Source organism: Polypterus senegalus, chromosome 2, assembly GCF_016835505.1.
Source record: "Polypterus senegalus isolate Bchr_013 chromosome 2, ASM1683550v1, whole genome shotgun sequence".
Classification (NCBI taxonomy): Eukaryota; Metazoa; Chordata; class Cladistia; order Polypteriformes; family Polypteridae; genus Polypterus; species Polypterus senegalus.
In genome coordinates this window covers 101,382,949-101,398,521 of record NC_053155.1, presented here as the reverse complement: position 1 = coordinate 101,398,521, position 15,573 = coordinate 101,382,949, and the positions used below count along the sequence as shown (strand labels likewise).

At 39.1% G+C, this 15,573-nt stretch overlaps 2 protein-coding genes across 2 annotated transcripts in view; both read left to right on the top strand.

The window, feature by feature from the left end:
* Window positions 1-14,313, top strand: part of LOC120524395 (odorant receptor 131-2-like) — a 43,781-nt gene extending 29,468 nt beyond the window's left edge. Inside the window, exon 3 of the mRNA XM_039746251.1 lies at window positions 14,296-14,313. Coding sequence (XP_039602185.1) covers window positions 14,296-14,313 — 18 coding nt within the window. The remainder of the gene's footprint in view (window positions 1-14,295) is intronic.
* Window positions 14,314-14,606: 293 nt separating this feature from the next.
* LOC120524394 (odorant receptor 131-2-like) lies at window positions 14,607-15,263 on the top strand. Its single transcript, XM_039746250.1, has one exon. The coding sequence runs from the start codon at window positions 14,607-14,609 to the stop codon at window positions 15,261-15,263; it is 657 nt and encodes a 218-aa protein (XP_039602184.1).
* The last annotated feature ends 310 nt before the right edge of the window (window positions 15,264-15,573 follow it).

The following is a 15,573-nucleotide window of genomic DNA, read 5'->3' as shown; positions in this document are numbered from 1 at the left end:
GATCACTGCCAACAGTTCCCGCCGAGTGACACAGTAATTCCTCTCCGTCGACTGAGGCTGCAGCTGTAATAAGCTATCACTCTTTCTCCAGCCTCCCCCTTCTGTGAGAGCACGGCCCCAATCCCCACATTGCTAGCGTCAGTGTCCACCACAAAAGGTTGGTTGGGGTCAGGGTACGCCAGGACGGCGCTGACGAGGGCAGCCTTTAACTGTTGGAAGGCGGCTGTGCAGTCCTCCGTCCACCCAAACTGTTGGCCCTTACTCGTTAGTCGGTGCAAAGGGCTGGCAATGGTCGCAAAGTTTTTTCTGCATCTTCGGTAGTAGGAGGCTAAACCCAAAAGCTCCGCAGTTCAGTGATATTGGCTGGTGGGGCCAGTTGCTCACGGCAGTCACCTTCGCTGGGTCTGTAGCCACCCCACTCGCTGATTACGTGCCCTAGAAACTGAGTCTGTCGGGCGAGAAGATTGCATTTCTCAGGGTTTAACCGCAACCCGGCGCTACTAATGGCGGTCAGGACCTCCCTTAAATTGTGCACCGCCTGGTCAAAGTCTCTGGCATGAATCAGCAGGTCATCTAAATAGACCACACAACGGGTTCGGGGAATGTCTTTTAGGACCCGCTCCATTAGTCTTTCAAACGTGGCCGGCGCATTACAAAGTCCAAACGGCATTACCTTAAACTGCCACAGCCCTTGTCCGATGGTGAATGCAGTTTTGGGTCGGTCCTCTGCTGCCAGTTCTACCTGCCAATATCCACTGCGCAAGTCCAAAGTGCTGAACCAACGGGATCCAGCCACATAGTCCAATGCATCATCGATGCGAGGCAATGGGTAAGAGTCTTTTCGAGTGACTGCATTTAATTTCGAAAGTCCACACAAGGCGCCAACCCCGTTTTCTTCCGCACCATGACCATGGGTGCGCCCAGGACTGTCCGAAGGCTCAATGATGTCGTTGGTTACCATCTCGCGAATCAATTCTTCGGCAGCTTGGCGTTTTGCAAGAGGCAATCGTGGGGCGCAACCGAATGGGGCGGCGTGGCCAGTGTCAATGTGGTGTTTGACTAACGAGGTTCTGGTGCAGTCCTCTTCTCGAGCCGCAAAATGTCCACAAAGTCGTTCAATACTTTCTGGAGTTGCTCCTGCTGTGGCGTGCTCAGCTGTTCACCACTTCGATGGCCCAATTCCTCCACAGCAGCAACCGTCTCAGTGGATGGGTGGTCGTGTGAGGAAAACCGTTGGGGAGCACTGGTCTGAGCTGCAATACTCTCCTGGGTTCCTCTTCAGTCCCTGCATCTTCCGAACAACGGTCGGGAGCCGGTGAGCCGTGGTGTCCAGGCAAATCCAAGCTAACAGCCCTTCCAGGATGATTCCAGCCCGATTGGAGCGACACAGTCTCATTACCTACGCAGAGGATGGCCCTGGACACATCAACACATGCTCCCCAGTGGGCCAGCAAGTCTAACCCAATTATGCATTTGTCTTTAATGTCCGCGAGCCAGAATTCGTGGCTGGTCTGGCTCGTCCCTACTACTACAGTCAATAGTTTCTTTCCGGGCATTTTTGTCCGTTCACCCGTAACGCGCGCAGTTCGATGTTAGAAGGAGTCCAGTCTTTTGGAAGAGGACCAGCTGTTTCGGCAACACTCCTCTCTGTAATAGACAAATAGTGGACCCCGTGTCCACTAAGGCACTGCATGGCCGTCCGTCTATAATGCAGTCTAGGTATAGTCCACCTGAAAACCCACAGCGCCCCACTTTAGGGCAGTCATTGCGGAGGGATGCTGAAAATTGGAGCGAGGGTCCCCTCACGGCCTCACTCCGAAGTCGTTTCCAAGGTGATGTTGTACGAGGCAGGGGACTTGGAGCAGGGCAGTCCCTGGCAAAATGCCCTGGTTCTCCGCGATCGGAAACAGCGGTCCGATCTTTGTCTCTGTCGGGAATTGATGATGGCTGGGCGACTGACCTCCACACCCTCAGGCTGGTCCCTTTCTACCACTCGCTCAACTGCTCTCGATAGCGGCTTGGGCGTGATGATTGACGTGCGGAGACCCAAACTGTAGTACCTCTTCAGCCCGTTCAGCCTCCCGTAGTGCCTCGCTCAAATGTCTGGGCGACGACAGACAGACATGCTGACGAAGACGCTCTGGTGCAAGGCCCCGCAGGAAAGCATGAAGACTGAGTTCTTCCCTTGCTGCTGTCGAGAAAGTAGGGTAACCTTTCCGTACATAGACCCTGATGTCAGCTGCAAATGCTCCCACACTCTCACCTTCACGCCGATGTCGGTTTGTCAGCTCCTCCCTGCTGTGTTCCGCTGAGGTTCTCTGTCCAAAGCGACGGGTGAGAGCATCGGTGAGGGCCTGAAGATCACGACACTCCTCAGGCGGCAGGTCGATGAGTACCTGAAGTGCGGGACCCTCCAAGGCAAGGGCCAAGTGTGTTGCAGCTTCCTCGCAGCTCCAACCATTGTGAAGAGCAGCCAGATCCACTTGTGCAAGGTATGGCTCCAGGGGCGTCAACCCGCTGTATCGTGGCAGCTTAGCGGGTGACCGTGTGGGGAGGACCGGCCGACTGGTGATTTGGGGTGTCGTTGCGGCAGCTACAGGTTCATTCCGCCGTGCCTAGAAGATCGCAACACTGTCCGGGAATACTGGCACCCTCAGGCCAGTTTGTCCTTTTTCTCCGTGCAGTTCTGCTGATCAGGCGCTCCAACATAACGCTATTTTCCGAGATGGCACGCTCTATTTCTTCAAGACTCTGTTCCATGACGGCGTCTTCTAAACAGCCTGGTCTCCCACTTCTGACACCAATGTAGCGACCCGTGGAGGAGTCTTTAAGATTTCGAGCGAACTCTGCCGTGCACCTCTCGAAGCTGTCGGCTAGCGGCTTGCCAGCGTCATGCACGCAACTGCACCCAGCTCTTTAAGAAAGAGAACACTCGTGCCCCATACACCGCACGACTCCGAGTGTCTCGGTAGTTTGCTTAGATAAAATCTTAGCAATAAACCAGCTCTGTCCTGTTGTATCTTTTATTACAGAAGATAGTCAGAAACAAAAGCTCAACATTATTGCTCGCCATTGCCAAGGTCAAGCACGAAGACACATTTCAATAAATTGGTACTTTTTACAAAATAAATAACCCCCGGACGGCGATAACCCAAACCCACCCAACCAATTAAATACAAACACACCATTATTTACAACACAAATGACAATACGTAAATTCGACATACAATAAGCTTTTTATAAATTACCCATAATTTCCCCAAAAACTATTTACATAAATTACCCATGAGGCGTCACTCCGCCAGCGCTTGCTGCCGGGTTGTTACAATATATATATATGTATATATATATAACCCGATCTACATACTCGAATAATGGATACTTTATTCGCCATCAATGATTGTTTTGGTAAAGCCATACTCAGTGTATTCATTAGATGAACGGTAAAAAGTAAGAGCGAGGAAGGATGACTTATTGAGGCATGCAGGCTGTAGTGCGCGTCAACTCTATCTGAATTGCGCGATCACATTTGAAAAAATATATCTTTTCAAGTTCTATTTAGTCCATATGTGTCAAACTCAAGGGCATACCACATCCGCCCGGCGTGTAATTATATCCGGCCCGAGATCATTTTATATACTGTATTATTGTTATTAAAGCCCGGGTATATGAAGCGCTGGTAACACAATAAACTACAGATCCCATAATGCAGCGCTTCAGCTGCCTTGCCGAACACTTACCGAGTTAATCAAGTTATTGCGAAGCTAGCTCACACGATGCTGAAGAGAAAAGTTGATTCTGAAAATAGAGCCTTTAAAAACCGATGGGAGGCTGAGTATATGTTTACTAAACCCGTGTGTCTCATTTGTGGAGCTAATGTGGCTGTAATTACAGAATTTAATCTAAGACGGCACTATGAGACAAAACATCAGGTTAACCTGAATGCAATGCAGAAGATACAGAAAGCAGCATAATTAAATAAGAATCTGACACTTCAGCGGATGTTTTAACCCGTGCACAATCACAAAGTGATTTCAAGTGAAGCTGCTTTTATGGGAGACACAAATGCACCAGTGCACCTTGCCTCACTTTCCCTGTTGCCAAGTAATGTTGAACCAAGTCGTCACTACGGTGTTCCCAAATACGCACTTTGCTGATAAACTGAGCGCACTGAGTTTGCACGGCGCTTTGGTGACTTCGAAGAACAAAAAAAGTCCGTCTACATGCGGCTCGAACCTTATGCATGCATTATGTTCATAATATCCACGCAGACTTGCACGTAAGAGCGGGAGTTATCCGTTTTAACAAGCAGCGTATTGCACTGATACGAAATAGCTGTGTGTGTATATATGTAGATTTGTGTGTGTATGTATGTATGTGTGTATGTATTTATGTGTGTGTGTATATGTATGTGTATATATGTAGATATATATATGTATATATATATGTGTGTATATGTATAGATATGTATATATATATATATGTTTATGTATGTGTGTGTAAATATATATATATATATGACAACAACACTCATCACTCACAACAGTGACAAAACAATTACATTGACAATCATGTTACGTTATTTTCAAAATGTTTCCTTTTCTTTTTCATTGCTTCTTTAACACACTACTTCTCCGCTGCGAAGCGGGTATTTTGCTAGTTGTTTTAATAAAAGCACTTTGCACTTTTTCACCATCCCCTTGCTTTGTTGTTACCGATGAGGTTAGCAGTGAGGCACATTACCGATGGTGTAGGGTTCAAGGGCTCCCCGGCAGCAGATGGGAGCATACAGCAAACCTGCATCGTCACAACGTGATTTTGTGTTTTTTTTCATGTAAATTTGAATTGATTGTTGAAAAGTATGAAAGTGGCATGCGTATCCGGGAGATGGCTGTTGTATACCGTTTGCTGAGAACGACGGTATCTACTTTGTACAATTGTGAAAAACAAAGATGATATTAAAAAGTAAAGTGAGGTAAAATTTTCATTTATTTCATCTATTTGCTTTTGTATTTATGTATTTTAGTAGTAAGCAGTGTTGCAATTAATTTATACAACCCCATCAATGTATACAGTAATATGCCAATAGCATTTGAGTGCATGCCAACATGCCAATAGGATTTTTTTTTTCATGGGAATGGATTAATCATTTTCCCATTATTTGTTATGTGAAAAATTTGTTTGGTATACGTCCTGTCAAAGTGTCTGGAACGAATTAAGGATGTATACCGAGGTTCCACTGTACTTCGTAGTAGCGAGATTTCTATAGACTCATATGGGGAAACTGTCGGGACCATAAAAATACTTTGTTGTAATGATAATTTTGTTGTAAAGATATTTGTTGTAATGGAATATTACCTGTATTTTCAAATCCCCGAGAGAATCCCAGAGAGGATGGCCTGAGGGAAGCCCTAGGCAGTTCAGTGAGCATCCAGCAAATATCCCAGAGAGATTCTTCAGGATGATGCAGAGAGTTTTAATGGAATGTATAACTTATCTTGATTAGATTAAAATCACTTCCAGTTAAAAAATCACTGTATTCTAATAGGAATGTTATTCTGGTCTAGTTTTCATCCCTTGAATTTTAGGTCTTTATCCTTGTTTGAATCCATTTAATGCTTTCTGGCTCAAGAGGTCCGCAAAAGGATCTCTGGAAAGGTGTCAGTTCATCTTTGCTATCAGAGGATGTCCAGGCAGATCTTAGTGCAAAGAGTTAAGTCACTTAGCATGGAATGCAAGTGGGTGTTTTTTTTCTGTTGTCTTACAGACCTGGGGCCTCATGTATAAAAATGTTGCATAAGAACGTTTCCACGTTCAAATCACGATGTATAAAACCTAAACTTGGCGTAAAGCCACACACATTTCCACAGTACCTCATACCATGGCGTACGCAAGTTCTCCGCTCGGTTTTAAAGACTGGTGGCACCCAGCGTCAAAGCAGTGCTACTGTTCCTGTTTGGTTACCCTTTCTTTTTCAGATCCACATCCCTGACACGGCATTATAAATACACTGAAATTAATCGTATATTGTTTATTAGTTTAATGCATCTGATTGTAATTAACCTGTAACAATATAATGGTCCACAGAATGGTCAAACTATTCTAAATACCATAACTGCTTTAGCGTTGTTACTCTCACTCCACCTTCTTCTTCTTCTTCCTCTTTCAGCTGCTCCCATTAGGGGTTGACACAGCAGATGATCTTTTTCCATATTACTCTCAGTGCACCACTCAGAGTATTTATATCACTGTATCTGAGTGGGGAATAAAAGATCTACAGAAGCTGAGAAAGAGAATTATCAGTATACAGCATCAAGCACACGCTGCCTCAGCCATGCTGTCAATTGAACTGCACTCATATGGCAAATGTTTCAAAGCCTTTCCTGTACGGACCTCGCGGTTCAGAAACAGTTTCATCCCAAGAACTCTAAAAGCACTCAATCAGTCATCAAGTGCTCCTTGTAGAACTGTTTGTACTTATAAGTACAATTACCTCATTGTAAATGTGCACTACAGTTATAATATTGCACTACCTGAGCCACTTTATAAAGCGTGTATTTACATATGATGACGATATCATTTTCAGATGAAATGCAGATAAAATATGTTTATTATTTTATACAGATAAAACTTTAACCTAATTTGAATAATAATATATTGTTAATAATTAAACATGCGAGGACACGGTGCCGGAGCACTAGCTAGGAGCTCGCGCTCCGATCACGGATTGTTCCTGCCTCGCGCTGTATTCTTGCTTGTGCTGACGCGACACTGGAAGGATAGATGGACAGAGTAATTAAACATGTACTATGAAGATATTTCAATGTTCCTTAAAAGTTTTGAAGTTCTAAGCTTACAGATGGCTTAACGTCTATTACAGAGCTGATTGTGTGGCGATTGGGTATTTGGAGAAAGAAAAGTAAGGACGGAATTGGAGGTTAGTACGTTTGAAAGAGACAGTACTGCTACCATAAAATATTTTATCGAAGGTCGCGCATGGCACAGCAAGCATCTTGCGTGAAACATGAATAATCACTGCGCCGTGTTCCCATGTTTAATAACATGATTTGACTCCTATCATCATGAACATGACAAAATGTATGCATCTCAGTATTTTAATTTTTCAGAGAGCTGTAATATCATGAATGTAATGGATTCTTTGTCCTGTAGGAGGAAAAAAAAGCCGGTTTAAGAAGCATGTAGTGATTCACACACATACAGCACATAGAAGATCAAATACAAAACAAAGCATTTAACGCTTTTTTCCCACTGTGTGCATTTTTTTCTCTGTACCCTAATAAGCTTCCATATGACGCTCAGATGGTGGGCTATGACTCACCTTTTCACGGTGACTTTGATATCTGACAACTTTTTTATTTCGGGCACTTTGCGACTTTGTGGACTTGAGCTATGGAGTTTCTCCGACACTCTGTCACTCGATCAGCTTCCTTTTATTGTTTATACCACTGTTTAAACCAACAAATAATATGTTTTTCTTTGCCTCCACTTGGTATTCGGTGAAATTCTTCTATTTTCCCTCTTGCTTTTCCAATTGCCTTTTAACAGAAGGCTGAGCTTAAGGGCTATTTATATTGATTTGCATATTCAAAGAGGTGTAATTCTGGGAGGAGATGGGGCGGGGCAGCAGGCGCGTGCACATGCATTACTTTTCACGCTGACCGGAATTTTGTAGCGGAAGAATGTGGAAGTTTGCGTACACACAGATTTATGCATCTGGATTTTTCTGTGCATATGCACATTCCCGCTTTTGTGCTTACGCCATGTTATAGTGTGAGTTCTACGCATGCCGTTATACATGAGGCCCCTGGTGTGCCACTAAAGTCTAACAGAATGGGCAATATCCCCTTTGTCCTACACCTAATAGTCATACTAGTTTAGGATTTTAATTCAATTTTAAGAATGTAACATGGAGAGATTCCAAATCTGAGGTTTGCTTATGTGTTTCATACACCCTAAAAATTTTTTAAATTGTTCATTGTTTTTCATGATGCCATTTTTCCTTTGTCACAGGCACCGTTATTTTTTGGATCCTACTGCTATGATGCAGCAAACGTTTGCTGGTTGTGTGTTCACAAAGGTTGAGACCCTGACCTCATTAGGTTAAGAATTTAAAGGTCAGCGTGAACAGCCACATTTTATATAAGTCTGACGGATAATCCCATGAATCGCTTTTCTAAAGGCTTCCTTTTTGATTATTTCCTGACAAATAAATCCTCGATATTATTTTTTGGCTTTGAATTTGTCATTGCATTTTGGTTCTCACAAAATATCTTTTGGATTTCTGTTTTTTTAATTTTGGTATGTTCTTTCTGACATTAATTCCATCCATCCATTATCCAACCCACTATATCCTAACTACAGGGTCACAGGGGTCTTCTGGAGCCAATCTCAGCCAACACAGGGCGCAAGGCAGGAAACAAACCCTGGGCAGGGCACCAGCCCACCACAGTTGACATTAATTCCTGGGTTTAATTTTGATTCTGGCTAAATGATTGGTTTGGACTCCCATTAACAAATGGAACAAATCTTAAATCACACTCTTATTTAAAATACTATTTTAGGTCTTTGGGTTAGTACAGAAACACAAATCTGATAGTGTCTCTTGCTAAAGAAATAGAAGCACTTATACCTCCCATTAACAAAACTGGCAAAAACCTTGATTCAGATTCATCTCCTGGGTAATTTAGAATACCATCTCCAGTTTTTGATTTAGTACAATACACATATCCAGGCTCTATGATGTGACAAATTGGGCAGTATAGAATTTACATCCGTAGTGTAATTTTGTAGTAACTGCCAAGCAAATGGCTAGGATGTGAGGTGACTGCAAGACAGAGCTCCACCAAGCCAGACCCATTCAACCGAGCTATTCCCACAAGGCCTGGACAGCTGTAGTTGCATTTTTGTTGAGTATTAAAAGGGGTTCCCTGACTGGCATTTTTTTGGACTCTGTCCTTATTTCTACTCAGTCACAACATGGACTCAGAAAACTAGATCTAATTGTGAAATTCACACAACTAGAAGCAGCATTTGTCATGTTTTCTTAAAGGTCTCTTCACAATAAGTAATTTTTCTTTTCCTGGCAATTATAGTGTTATAGTGTAAAGCAGTGGGACTTAATTCTTGAATATTTTACACTTTCTAAAAAAGACAAACTATCTCAGGAGGGAACGTTGTTTACTTGCAAAAGTACATCATTAAATGTAATCAATTATGAATACATACTCTAGAATGCATTAGGCTTCTTAATAAAAATCTATAAATATGTATTGTGCTATCCCTATTCTGTCATATTGGTTTAGCTGAAGAAGGTTACAAATAATTAAGGTAACACATTTATATTTCATATTACATTCATATTTAGATATTTATTTGATAGTAATCACTATAGCAAACACATTTTTAATCTATTATCTTAATCTGAGCTATTTGAAAACAACAATCATAAATATAATGTAAATTAAAATAAGTTAAAACCTGCTTTTTATATGTTGTGTAAAATAGTTTATTTTAAATTATTTTTGACTTAAGACACACCCCACACTTTTATGTACAATAAAATAATACAACATTTTAGTATGGTTTTTGAAACGTATTTTTAATTTAATGTAGTGTCTTAGCTTGCACTGAGATTTTTCCTTTGAATATTTCTTTTTAATGTTTTCTTTACCAGAGTACCATAGAACTTGTTTAGGTGAAACAACAAATTCATCCATTTACTGTACCCACTTAATTCAGATTCCAGGGTTGTGGGATACAAGAGGCAGCCAGGAATAAATCTTCAGGGGTGAAAATTTTCCCTAGACATCTTTTGTTTGTAAGGTGAGATTATAACGTTAGAAGATATTATTATTTAAATAGTAAACATATTTTCAATAAAAAATGTGTGCTGTCTTCCATTGTTCTATTTAAGTCCAACATATTACTTTTTTACAGACATACTTTGTGACTCCACAATTTTCATTTATGATTTAGGGTTTTTTGACATCACACATTTTTCTCTGTTTTGTTCTTGCATTAAAATGTCCAGTTTTGACTTTTTATATTTTTTATCATTAATCTTATTTATTTTTATGCCACCGTTTTGTTTATTGGCTGCCAGTCAGAATGCTTTTTCATAACAGCAGCCAATTAACAGTGCTCTATTACTATTACACTCATATGAATATCATAAGGTGTTATCCTCATTTGGACAGGATTTATGATTGTTGTGACACCAGTCATGATGGATTCAATAAATAATTGTTTTTGCTATTTTGCTGTATTTTGCTTGGATTTCTGACTTTCAGTTTTTGGCTGTGGTGAACTGATCAATCATTTTAATTATCTAGTTTAGAGTAATATGAGGTTTTCACTTTGAGTTTCCCTTTCAACCACTAATGATTTTTTTCACATTTTTTCTATGCTGTTTCCTCACTGCCAGTACAGCCTGCAATTCTGAAGAGGTAGGGCAAGAAACTGAATTGCAATGTGCAGTATTCTCCACAATTACAATATATAATAGTGGTTTTCTTTTAAAACAAGCAAAAAGAAGAAATGAATTAGTAATCAATAAAATGTGTGCACATTAGATATATTCATAAATGAATAGAACTTTTCCTACTGAGCAGAACAGAACCTCTATAGTGCATTGGCCACCAGTAACATACATGAAACAATTTACAATAGGATGTGCAGAATGTCCTGACGGGTATAAGACTGAGCATTTAGAGCATGCAGCACACAAGAAAAATATTCTCAGTGTGTAGAGCAAGAGTTCCCAAACTTTTTTCGACTGCAGACCCCCTTACCAAAAACTTTTAAAACCATCGACCCCCTAATCACATGCAACGGTTTTTCATGTCTGCACTTGCTTTGATACGTTCGATAAGACAATGTACAGACATGTTTGTGCTACATGTATTTTCATGCATTCTTACGTGTGACTCTTTTAATGACACATTTTACCTTTTCGTTCGCAAGTTTGGTATGTAATGTATTTTTATCAAAAAAGTGTTTTTTTTTTATTATTTTACTTCTTAATTAGGTACCTATTGGAATCATAGATATTTTGAAGTAACAAACAAATAGCAGTAGTAAGGGGGTCTATTTTTGCTGTCGTTGACCCCAAATTTTTTTATTGAAACTGTCAAACCCCTGGAAAGTTCAAATCAACCCCAAGGGGTCGATATTGACCACTTTGGGAACTCTTGGTGTAGAGTGTCATGTGTAATTTGGTAGCAAGCAATTACCATCATCTTCTTCATAATGTTAATATTTTGGACAACCTCCTATTGTGTCAACAATTTGAGGCAAGTACACCTGCATTTCACAGGCAATTGCATAGTCATGCTTTGTGCCTTTAAGATGGACTGGCACCCTCTCCAGGCATTGTTTCTGTGTTATGCCCGATGCTTGCTGGAATTAGTTCCAATTCATAAGTGGGTCTGAAAAATAGATCCATGGAAGTAGTTTTTTTTTTTTTTACCTGTACATTGCACATTAGTGTGTGCTTAAAGTAGATTCAAGGTTATTCTTTTACTGACAAGAAAGCTTTAGTTTTACCCTTACAGTACTGCAATATTTTCCTCCCCACAAGATGGAGCAGAGAGCTGAAGGATGGACCCCACATGTGCATGCTGTTTGTACATGTGTTGTTTTCAGAAGCCCTACTCTGTACAGAGAACATCTCATCTCACTAGGGGCAGACTGTTGATCATATTATTTATCACCACTTCTAATACACTTTAGACATATTAAGTGAAAGTCACAACAATGCAATATTCACTCTTCAGAACTGAAATTACAAACAATGCTAATTACTTTGCGGTTTTCTTTTAAAGATATGGAAATAATTTCTGTGCATAAAATGACTTAGATACAATATATTTTTTCTCATTTATAGTCAGCATCCCTAATCTCTCTGTCTGTATACTCAATTTATTCAATGAAGGCTGCTGAGCGTAAGCATGGCATGAAAATATGTGTAAGTGAACGTACATTGTGCTGCTGCATTAGAATCTGTTGTTCAACTTATTTTTGGGATAGGCATTTAAATGTAAATTTGGGATGGAGGAAAATGTATATTTCGATTTGTCAGGTAGTGCTTATAGTGAGAGGTCAAGAAAAATGACACCTTTTATTGGCTAATTAAAAAGATTACAATATGTAAGCTTTCGAGGCAACTGAGGGACCTTCTTCATCTTGCCTAAAGAAGGGGCCAGAGTTGCCTTGAAAGTTTGCATATTGTAATCTTTTTAATTAGCCAATAAAAGGTGTCATTTTGCTTGACTTCTCACTACATTCATAATGGCTAACACGGTACAACACCCTAGTACTTCAGGTAGTGCTTGAATGGAAAAAATGCATGGTGGAGGAAAGAGTTACAAAGTATGCCTGTTAAAACATAATAAATTGGTCTTAAAGCAAACAGCGAAAAATGCATAGGTTTTGTGATGGGAAATATGTTTTCTGTTTAAATAAATATATCTTTAAGCTCACCTTATAAGCAAAGGGCTGTTCAATACAAAGTAAATTCAACATAATGCATGTCATCATTGGATATGAATTACATTTTGAAGTGTGCATGGATTTATGGATTATGTATTTTTGTATCAGAACCTGTTTTAATTTCCTCTTTGAATTTAAAAACAATGCATGTCGAAACACAATCAGGCAATTCTATTTACGTTTAATTACTACCTTTTTAAGCAAAACAAATAAAGTCAAAGCTTTCACTTTTATAGTTTTTTTTTTTTATTTTCTGAACCTACATTTTTATTTCAGAGTTGCAGAGAAACAGGAGTTTGCCTTAGTGCAAATCAGAAAACAACCCTGGAAAAGTCACCAGATTACCACAGAGCACACTCCAGCACAAATGCACAATTACTAATTTTAGGCCAATTTAGATCCAGCAGTTAACCTAAAACACAAGTTTTTAGCATTTTACATTAAACTAGCATGTTTGTTGAAAACCCATGAAGACATTGGAGGTATTATAAACAAGGACACTTGAGCAGGTTGAAAACTGAACCCAGGTTGTTAAAGGAAGCAACATTAACCATTAGCAGCACCATACAAATGTTTACATCAGTCATGTATTAGTTAAATATGCAAAAAAAGCACTCTGTAATTATAATTCATTTGACAGGAAGACAAGCTTTATACAACTTGTAAAGTACAATGGTAATTTAGTTTAGAATAGATATCCAACAAATATTTTACTGGAAGATGAAAAGAGTTGAAGTATAATATCCTGACTAAGAATACCTATAATGTACATTTGTAGACTGTAGACGTTCACTGACTAATCATGAAACAAAAATCAAGAGGACATTGGAATAAATAACACCAGTCCTTAAATACAAATCACGTCTGAAATTGAATGGTGATAACAGCACTATAATACTGACTAAATAGAACTGAAAGAATGAAGGTACACTACTAAATATAAAGTGGCCTGCTGTGAGTGATTTTGCGTGTGTAAGAGACTGTGGCCTGTGATGGGCATGGCTTCTCTCCAGGATTGGCTTATGCCTTATGCTGGATCCTGTCAGGATAGACTCTTATATTACATCAGAATATGAGAATATAGAAGATGAAAGGATATTTATTTTATTTGAACTCTCAGATGCTTTCTGTTGATAGAAATTAATTACACTTAAAAAAAAAAGAAACAACACTGTTCAGGTACTGTGGCCAGCCACAGACAGAATATGTTGTGTTATATTGCATAGCTACAATCTGTCTCATTAATATTGTATTATATTGATTATGTTTGCATATATTTTGACTATTTAATAAAGTGTGTAATTATGATATTGTTAAGATTTTAATGTATATAATATTTAGTAATTTGTTTACTTGTCAGTTTCACGGAGATAGTCTAGTTAAAATCACCCTTTAAAGGTTAACATCATTGAATTAAAATTGATCTTGTTTAGAACAAAAACACTGTACATAAAAAGATATAGATATTATCCAAAGAAGGAAACATGAGATGATATTTTTCAAAGTAAGTTTTCTAATGTTGCTGTGTATTGATTTATTACTGAACTTCTACACTGTAAATGCATGTCTGTATGCAAGATTTATTATAGATAGATCGATAAAGAAGGTATTACATAACACATACATAGATAAAAAATGTACTAAATAAAAGAGATAGATAGAACTAACTTTTGAATAGGGGCTGTAAGATTGGCCTAAAATGAAACTACATGGCAACCAGAAAAAAAAATCATCTTTGCCATCTCTAACTGTAAATTTTCTCTTACTTTTTTCTGCTTAATCCAGGTAACCCCATGGAAGTGAATGTCTCCCAAAACAATAAGAGTCAACTATTTATTTATGGCAAAAATATACAATCTAATTTTTACAGGCTGGTATTGGCACAAGTACTTGTGTGTGTCTTCCTCTACATCAACTTGGTGATGCTTTTCTCGTTCTTTAAAAAAGAAGCCTTTCGACAGGATACTCGTTACATTTTGTTTGCTCACATGTTGCTTGTTGATACTTTGGTGCTGATAGTAACAGACTTAGGAATGCTCCTGATATACTTCTGTATATTGGTTCCAGGTGGGTATTGTATCTTATTCTGCACATTTATGGAAACCCTTACTTCTTACACTCCACTGACTCTGACCACCATGTGCCTGGAGCGCTACATTGCTATCTGTATTCCATTGAGACATGCAGAGATCTCCACAGTTCAACGCACTCTTTTTGGCATTCTGTTTATCTGGATATTTGGATTCATCCTCTGCAGTACTGATTTTTTCACTGTACTTGCAACACAGCCTGAGAGTTTTTATCTGGAGAGCTATATTTGCAGCTATGAAATAATGCTAATATATGTCTGGCAATCTGATCTGAGATCATACATCTGCCTGGTGGTGTTTATATCAATGTTCCTCTTTATTGCACTGACTTATGTAAAAATTATGCATGCAGCAAGAGCAGCTTTTGTAGAGAAAACCTCTGCCTCCAAAGCTCGAAACACTGTTGTTTTGCATGCTTTTCAGCTTGTTTTATCTTTAGTTTCCCTGATTTGCCCTTTTGTTGAAAAGTTCATTATGCAAATAAATTTTCAGATTTTTTCAGATGTGCGCTACTTTAATTTTCTTAGTTTTACATTATTTCCCAGATGTTTAAGCCCACTTATTTATGGTTTAAGAGATGAAAAATTCTGTTCTGTTCTTCAATTTTATATAATCTGTGGAATGCATAAACCTGTCTCCAAAATTAGAGATGTAGAATTTTGATCAAAGTGGTGCTCCAGTTTATATCTAGTAATGCCACTAACTTTATATTAGATGTATTTGAAGTATAAACTAGCAGTTTCATACTTATACCAAAAGCTGTGCACAAGCAGAATATAATGAATCTACACAAAATGCAATAAAAAATGTGTTCATGTGCAAATGTATTCATGTATCTGTTCATAATGTTTATATACTAATGGAATTTTATTAGTTCTGTGCTTTTTCAACATTTTTAAAAAATAGAACATATGTTCACAATACCTCTTCAATAAAGCCACTCATTTCATTTTATTTAATAAGGAAATTCTAA

Excerpts from the sequence above, each read along its gene's own strand:
- LOC120524394 (XM_039746250.1), top strand. The coding sequence starts at position 14,607 with ATGGAAACCCTTACTTCTTACACTCCACTGACTCTGACCACCATGTGC.